General features: G+C 40.7%; 1 protein-coding gene across 1 annotated transcript; it reads right to left on the bottom strand.

The window, feature by feature from the left end:
* Window positions 1–2,288: 2,288 nt before the first annotated feature.
* adra1aa (adrenoceptor alpha 1Aa) lies at window positions 2,289–8,814 on the bottom strand. Its single transcript, XM_068703723.1, has 2 exons — window positions 7,917–8,814; window positions 2,289–3,412 (listed from the first exon to the last, which is right to left on the bottom strand). Exons 1-2 carry the CDS (start codon window positions 8,812–8,814, stop codon window positions 2,859–2,861), a joined length of 1,452 nt encoding a protein of 483 aa, XP_068559824.1. The 3' UTR covers window positions 2,289–2,858.
* Between the last annotated feature and the right edge of the window lie 244 nt (window positions 8,815–9,058).

Here is a 9,058-nt window from a genome sequence, read left to right as displayed (position 1 = left end):
CATTTGATGACCTTATAAAATATAACGTATTGTTACTTTTAAGTTGTTTTTTTTCACCCATTAGCTCTACCTCAATGAGCTCCAAGTGTGAAATGCTACTTGCTCACAGATGTATCAGAATTTACAATCCAACACCAGGATATTTAAAGTAACAATCCACTCACAGAATGATGTATGTGCAGAGTTTAGATTATAAGGCTGTTTTCTCATTCAAGTTTCTCTGTGCTATACATACAATCTCAATTTAAGGTGTGTACATACAAGCTGATTTTGTGACTTCACAACTAGTTTGGAGGCCAGTTATGGTCCAGTATCCAACCTACTCTAGCATGATGTGGAAACTTTAATTAAACTTCCAGCGCATATTTACTGAGAACAGACTTTTCAGTAAAGTAGGACACATCTTGTGTTTGCACATTTATAAAATTAGGATTTTTCAACTTTTTTGTGCAACAAACATATCAGACGCAAATAGATATATTTGTAAACATTAATTTTTCTGCATCATGAATACTTGACTCTTGGTGGAGCATTTTTACATGGTGTATGGCTACTTTTACATACATTTTAAGTAAAGTTTCTGAATCTTGGTCACATAACCAAATAATTGCAAAATAGAAGTTCACCAACAGAGCACGGCCCCCAATGTCCTTATAATAATTATGCTTTTACAGACGTTTAATAATCCTAAAACTGTGACCTCAAATTCAAATTTGTCACACCACATCCCATCTGTGGATGGACTGACTGCAGATAGGCAGTGGGACACTAGGTGGAGGCACAGTCGTGATGCACGGCATTCCCTTCAGAGCAGCATTTGGTTGTTAAGACACTTCACCCACAGGGAGCTGCCGGTAAAATGAACAGAGCAACTTCACAGTGAATGCACACATCAGCAACAGCTCAGTGACTAGTGATGCCCCCTGGCTGTTTGACAGTTGTCCAATTAGGACTTAGCATGATGAATGCACTGATTAAACCTGAAAGGGGAATCCTATAATGTCAATAACTTTACCGTCACTAATGAGAGCTTTAAAGAGAAAACAAAATGCATCAGGACGACCCGTGTCCTCCTGGGAAAGGTATGCAAACATGAGTCACCAGCAGTGCTAGCTGTGCTTTCAACACTGCACAGACACTACTATTTTTTAGCATTCATGATTAATTCTATTCCCCTTCAGAGTCAATGATTTTAAGCTTTGTCAGAATATTAAAAGAATACATTGATCATTTAAACATGAAAACATACAATTAGGGAGTGCTGGTGAAACAAATTGGTGGTGTTCTTGGTCTGTTCCAACCTAATATCGGACTCCTGCAAGGATGCAGATCTAATTATGGTATTCATTACAGCTATTGCATTTGGAAGATGATATATCTTTATAAAGCGTGGCACACAGATATTTATTGGCTGAGGTTTTGTTCATAATGCCAGCACTTTCTATAGAGAGAGACAAAAGAGGGAGGGGTGAACTCTGTCATCTGAATCATCTGTAGTTTATTGCTGGTGCCGGTAGCTTCCTCTCCGAATAGCATCTGTGCAGAGATGGTGTGATTAAAGGTTCACAGACGCGTCAGTCAATGACAACGCGGACACAGACAAGCACTCTTGCTGCATTGCCGTTCCCTCCCCTGTGGGTAAGCTGTTGACTCCACTTCTACTGCACTTAACGCACAACTGCATCTCTTCCTTTTCGCACTCGCAAAGGGAGTACATCTTGGTACTACAGAAGGAGAAAATAAATCAATAGTTGGCAGAGGATGTCCTCTTGCCCTTTGATGCCGCTTGGTAACCAGAGAGACACTAACTACACACTCAGTTTTTCTCCTTTGCGCTAGAAAACAGCACCCCCACAGCAGATCTCATAAAAGTTCAAACTTTACATATGGATGATAACTAAAAAAAGTACTGAAACAAGGAGTACAGCCTTAGGGAAGAATGTCTGAGACTGTGTATGACTTAACTTGACATTTCTAAATCTGGGGGATTTTTTTAAGAGGCTTGTGGGCCGGTCAGGATTGAGGTCAACAACCACAAGGTCAGTTGAAATTCCACAGAAGTATATTAAGACATCCATCTGGCACTGCTCCTAGGTACATGAAATTGTAGACATGTGAATAGATGAAGTGGACGTTTTCAGGGGCTATGTATTCAGTGAATCATCCAAATGAAACCACAGGAGTCCTAAAATGTCCTCATAAATCCCTTTCTTAGGAATATGACATACAAATTTATTGTAATGTGACGTGGGAGCAGCAAAGTCCGTTAGTTTTTACTGTGTACGGAGCAGTGTACAAACATTATTTTGACAACAGGAACAGCATTAGGCAAACTTTGGAGACAACAGGAGCACCACTGACCAGCATTTTTTAAATTTTTGGTGAAATCATGCAATATATAAAATTTTCCTACGAATATTTTCATACATTTGAACTGTTTTTTGGTTATATAAAACATGTAAACACATTGTAATCTTTTGGTCTCTTTACTATGAGGAATTTTACTTTTGATCCACTTCAGGGATTCTTTTACTTTTTACAAAATTTGATAAACATTTGTTTTATTTTCATCCCCTCTAAGCTGTATTATGCTACAGTTTGTTTTTAGAAAGCATAAAACCCATCTTCTTAAAGGGGTAAAATAAAATATGTATGATAAATATAGATATTTTGTTTTTCTTTGACAATCATACATCCAGGAAAAATCACAAAATGTTATCAAAGCTGAGACTTTTTAAAATATAAAATTCAAAGCAGCCACCATCTAATACAACTCATCCAACTGTGCAAAAGAAAATATATTCTCATCCGTGACATTGAAAGAGGAGTCATGACTAATGGATGAAGGATTATAGTGGCTATACAGGCTCTCCTTTTTCTGACAGGGACAGTTGGTGGATTTTAATGGTGGGAAGGTTTCCGACTGGAGGAGGCTGGGCGCAGTTTGACTCTTGCGGGGGAGTCCCACCACTGAAGACACAGCAGCAGGTCTGATGGAAGCTTTTACTGCAGAGTTTGGCCACTTTATCCCTGCTCGTCTTGGCCGGTCCTGATCCACCTGAGGGGCCTCCAGGAAAGACATTCCACTCCCTGCTGTCCCTGGAGGAGGGGGTTCTTGACAGGGCCATGGAGGAGGAAGGGCTGAGCCGACAGGGCGCCCCTCTGCTGTCCAGTCCCAGAGTGAGGGGCTGACTGTGACCCTGAGTTTGACTCTGACCTGCCCTCAGATGATGATGGTGTGGTCTGGGTGTCTTTCTCAGACAGTGACCTCCGAGTAAACTCTGGAAAGCTTTCTTAAACTCCTGATTCGAGCACGGGTAAATGATGGGGTTGATGCAGCTATTGAAGTAACCGAGCCAGAACGTGATCTTGAAGACAGTGTCTGAAGGTCTGTATGCGGGAAAGATGGAGCCTGTAGGAACATTAGGGTGATAAACATTGCATTAACAGGAGAGCAGAAGGAACGACAATATCCCAACTAAACTTAAAACTAAAGCATGCTAATTAGCTAAACACAAAATACAGGTGTCATTGATGGGAATGCAATTAGTTTTGCAGCTCTTTAGTATTCTCTAGAGACACTGAATAGGCAATATGTAGCAAAATGAACACTCCACCACAAATGTCAACCTCATGATTCCGGATTCAGCTTGTAATGAACATGAATGTCTGTTCAGAATTTTCGAATCCATGTTTTATATGTCAATCTTTTAAATAAGTGAAAAGTTTGACCAGTTGGTGGTGCTAAAGAATAAGTCAAGAGATCACCAACGTCATTAGGAGTCATCCTCTGTCCACCATGAATATCTGTACAGAATTGCATGACAATCCAGCCAAAGGTTTTTGAGATATTTTATTTAACCTGCCAACCTGTCGGTGGCGCAAGCAGAAAAAAATCAGAGTATCACCTCATCATCTGGGGACCATGAACATCTGTCAAAAGAGATTTCTTATGACAATGCATCCAACAGTTATTGAGATATTTCAGTCTGGACCTAAGTGGTGACCTGAATGACTAAATGTTGCCATCCCTTGCCACTAGCATGGCTGAAATCATAGTTACTTGTTCTTGTATCTCTTGCATCAAAGGTTGTGATTATATCAAATTAACAAGTGATCTGCAACTACTGAGATAAACATAATTGCTCCAATTAATATCCACTTAATCTTTCAATTTAATCCAGTTTTGACTAAAAAAAGCTCCCTACTTGCCATCAAGGTGAACGATTTTATTAAAATTCTCTTCATTAATTGTGCTGCTTGTGAAGTATTCACATCAGAAAGCATGCGTTGGATCCTTAATAAAAAAGCAGAGAAAATTACTTAACAGGCACATTAGATGCAGCCCTGTTAGTCATTGTAAATATGACTCTTCATATATTCAGTGACTGCCAGTGAAACAGAATAATTAAATGGCTGGTTTCTTGTGTGACTGCACTCTATCTATCTATCTATCTATCTATCTATCTATCTATCTATCTGTCTGTCTGTCTGTCTGTCTGTCTGTCTGTCTGTCTGTCTATCTATCTGTCTGTCTGTCTATCTATCTGTCTGTCTGTCTGTCTGTCTGTCTGTCTGTCTGTCTATCTATCTATCTATCTATCTATCTATCTATCTATCTGTCTATCTTTCTTTCTGTCTATCTATCTTTCTTCACAGGAAGAAGGGGAGAAGCTGTCTTGTGAAATGTTTTATTGGACCGGCTGTTTCAGATGGTTAAACAGAGCTGCTGAAAAATGAGAATGTGATACAGAGATGGATAGAAAGAAGAGATGGAGAGAGTTTGAGAACAAATTATTTTGTGCGTGGCTGTACAGCTCATACATTTTATCCCCAGCTGTGCCAAAAAACAATTCCTTTGTAACCCTTCATAGAAAATGAAGAAAGATATTGCAGCTGTTCAATACACAAATTGTTGTCGAAAATCAATAAAACATAACTGACTGTTATCATATGAAAACTGTTTAACTACAATTGTTGTCAAATAAAGCACAACGTGTTTCAGGTTTAATGTCACTGCCACAGATATTAAAATGTCTTTGAACTCAGTTCAGCAGAATTCATTTTAAAGTAGCATTACAGTACTTTTGGCTCACACTGGGGCAGCAGAACAATCTAAAAACACTACATGGAAATATTTCCACGTAATATAGTTGTTGTGGTGAACATGTCAGCAAACAGTTGCTTATTTACCATCTAGTAAGTCCAACATTCACTCTCCTTTTGACTCTGTTTTTGGTCTCCCCCATAGACTGTATGAAATATGGACGAGTTTCTGATGTCACCCATAGATTTCTGAAGAGCCGTTGTGAAGCTGAAAGTGGGTGGCTCCGGTGGTCATTTGAGGAACCACATTTGTATTGGAACCATTTTGTAGCACCGCAGGTTGCTGCTTGGTCTCCACTAACTTCTGAGAAAAATATCTGATCCTTAAGCAGCTAGCTAAATGTTCGGCTATAATCACAACTTTGTCTCTCTGTTGTTATTGCTAGACAGGTAGTGTAGGCTATAGTGTTTTTTAAGTTGTTTCAGCTAGGTCCTAAAATGACTTTAGTGAGATTGGTGAGAATGAACAAAAAAACATTAAAATTGGGCTGTGAAACCGAAACAATGATCTGATACACGCTAAAACGCCGAGCAGAACTGAAAGGAATTGCAGAGTTGGTTGATTCTGTAGGTGATATCTGGATCCCCATGAGCAACCCATCTTTTAAACCTACAGGAGTGTAACTTTTCACCCTTTTGTTGTGATGTAGACGTGTACTTCAGGGGATGTCAGTACATCCTGACATCATTGTGGTTACAGGTGCAACAGAGTGCACTTCTGACTACACCTGGCCACATCCAGAGTTTCAACTTTAAACCAAAGGGTGCAGAAACACTGCTTTTCTGCCTGTTTCTCTTTTTCATGAATCACTTAATGATGTTATTCTTTAATTTACCTGAAATGTCAAGGAGAGAAAAGGACAACCCACAAACAAACACAGAGCTAAAACAACTCATCATTTAAAAATTTTTGACGAGATCAAATTCCCACGATTCATTTTTCTCAAATTAATGTTGCTGCAGTAAACCAAATCAAACAATCATGGCGTGTCCAGCTCTACACAACAAAACCAGGCTATTGCTTGGTCATTCACTCATAAATCTCTCATTGTCCAGAGACTTGTGGCAGCGGTATGATGCCAGGATTGAGCAGTAAGCTGAGGCTTTTTCGCATTTCCCAGTCAGGAAAAGTAAAATCCAAACAGTAGCAGCTAAATTTACAAGCATAATAGCATTGAATAAATAAAAAAAAGCCCAGAGGGATTTGTGAGGGTTTTGTCATATCTCATATATACTTGGTTGGAATTTCCTTCTCACATTCCCATCATATTGACTCCAGCACATTTGCAAGCCATGCGAGTTCCCCTCAAGCACACTTCAGGGACAGTAGTAGACGGGAACATCAAAAAGTCTGACACTGATGTGATGGCTTTATCTGTCAGTCCTGGACTGGCATTGTGATGAAGTGAGACAGGAAGGTGCAGAGAAATTACTTTAAGCTTCATTTAAAGATATCTGTTTGAAATATATGTTGGTCGGTAGTGCTGTGCTTTTGTTTACAGAGAAGAGAGCACTTGTGCCAGTCAGACATCTAAAAATTTTATTGGGCCTATTTATAGAGCGTCTACCTGGCCGAGTCAAAACATTTACTACGCTGCTCAAGAGGCCACAAGGCTTGCATGACTAACAGTAAATTCAGAGTGCGCCCACAAAAGAGCAATTCAATCATCGTTAATATCGCTAGCACTTAAAAACCTGGCAGCGACATGAATCGATCTATAAAATTAATTAATGCAGGGGTTAAGTAGCTTTCTTGAAGTGGTCTGATTCAAATGTGTGAGTGCAGATTGTTCAATATGTGAACCTGTTTTTAATTTGTGAAATCTTATTGATTAAAAAAGGAAAGGTGCATAATATGAGATCTCTATTGCCTCTCAACGGCTCTGAACATGGCGACGTGGCTCAAAGCTAACAGAGTTGTTAGAGTGCCAACAACGGCGAAAGTGTTGGCAGAGCTAACTGTGTTAACCCGAGGGGGAACGAGAGGGTGGGCACTATCTTCCATAGCAATGCTGTCGGTCGGGGCAACTTAGCTGTAACTGCCGTATGAGAGCAGTGTCGAGCAACGGCCATGAGCTAAGTGGGGAACGCTCATTCACTACCATACATTAAAAGTATATGCAGGGCCGGCCCGGCTATGTCAACAAAGCAAAGAGGAGCTCTGATAACAGGACACACAGAGGGAGAGCAACTATATTCTCTGCTCAGGTAGACATTACTGCACTACATCTTTATATAGTAAATCGTTTTTTGCTGCTATATTAATGTTCTCAACGACCTATATTGCTCCTTTAAAATAACTGTCCTGTGCATCTTTAAAGGAATAGTGACATTATGGGAAACATGGACATTTTCTTTGTCCCCGAGATATCGATGAAAATACCACTTTCATATCTGTTCAATATTAATCTGGTGCCAGGAGATAGTTTAAGTTAGTTATATAGTTTAGCATACAGACTGGAAACATGGGAACAGCTTGGCTCCGTCCAAAGGGCACAAAATCTGCCTTTAAAGCTTTTTTTTTAATCTTTGGTTTTAGTAACATGCTATGATTTCTCAATTTGTGAGCTTTAGGTTTTTTTTTAACTTTACAACACACGAGGGAGAGTGACTACATTCTCTGTGCAGGGAGACATTACTCTACTATATCTTTACATCACAAATAGTTGTTTGCTGCTATATTAATGCTCTAAATTTCAAGTTGAACTTGTTTAACAACTGTTGCTTTGCTCAAACAAATGCTACATAGATCTTGGGCATCCTCTTAAATGATTGAATATCACATACAAGATGAGCATGACAATACTCACCGATGGGTAGCACCAGGAAAAAGGGTAACCAACACAACACGAAGCAGCCAACCACAATGCCCAAGGTCTTAGCGGCCTTCTTCTCACGCGAGAACTTGAGCAGTCGCAGGGCGAAATGTGTGCGGCTGCGAAGGGACTCGTCCTCTAATACATTTGTGTTGCCTCTGTGTATCCTGAGTATGACCCGCTCTGAATCTGACTTCTCTGTTTTGTGGCCCTCTCTCAAGCCCCGGCTCTCCCTGTGAGCTACTACATAAACCCGACAGTACATGGCCAGTATGATGGCCAGAGGGAGGTAGAAAGAGCCCACAGCAGAGAAGATGGCGTAGGCGGGCTCCTCCGTGATCTTGCAGATGGACTCGTCCTCAGGTGCCGGCTCTTTCCAGCCAAACAAAGGTCCAATAGATATGATGACAGACAGCACCCACAGCAGCATCACTGCCAGCAGCGCCCTGCGTTTTGTCACTATGGATGGGTAGCGCAGAGGGTAGCTGACTCCAATGTAGCGGTCAACAGAGATCACACAGAGGCTCATGATGGAAGCAGTGCAGCAGAGTACATCCACAGCTGCCCAAACATTGCAAAAGGCCCGTCCAAACACCCAACGATCCACAATCTCAAAAATAGCAGAGAAAGGTAGTACAGTGGAACTCAGCAGCAAATCGGCCACGGCCAGATTAACTATAAAATAATGTGTGACTGTCCGCAGGTGTCTATGGCAAACCACGGAGAGGATTACCAGGATGTTACCCACAATTCCAAACAGAATCAAGACGCCAAGAACCAGGCCCAGAACCACAGCCTTGACCACGTTAAGCTCTGGGACTAAAATCTGGCTGCAGTTGGAGCAGTTCTGTGTTAGAGGAGGTGGGGTCATGTTGTCCTGGACAGGAACCATCTATTCCAATATGAAGCTGATGCTCGACCCTGTCCTGCGTTGCAAAGGTGGACTGTAACACCCACCTATTTTATTTTGTTTCACAAAGGGACATCAGGGCATTCTCATAAAAGCCATTAGAGTAATGATCACATTAAGTCGGTCTTGTCACAACATCATTTGAATGATGATGCCTCTGGCAAATGAACCATTACGTGCATCAAGAAAAATAAAACTCCAGGATGCATGTAGAAACACTAAGAGA

This window comes from Cebidichthys violaceus, unplaced genomic scaffold, assembly GCF_023349555.1.
Source record: "Cebidichthys violaceus isolate CVI_PGR_0920_01 unplaced genomic scaffold, fCebVio1.0.p SCAF_9, whole genome shotgun sequence".
NCBI classification, from domain to species: domain Eukaryota; kingdom Metazoa; phylum Chordata; class Actinopteri; order Perciformes; family Stichaeidae; genus Cebidichthys; species Cebidichthys violaceus.
The sequence above is the reverse complement of the archived record's forward strand: the minus strand, read 5'-3'. Positions and strand labels throughout refer to the sequence as shown.

Bases quoted from the DNA above. Each gene is read 5' to 3' on its own strand.
- adra1aa (XM_068703723.1), bottom strand. From the start codon at position 8,814: ATGGTTCCTGTCCAGGACAACATGACCCCACCTCCTCTAACACAGAAC. The intron at 3,413-7,916 runs GTGAGTATTGTC...ATGTTCCTACAG, and splicing joins TTTCCTGGTGCTACCCATCG to GCTCCATCTTTCCCGCATAC.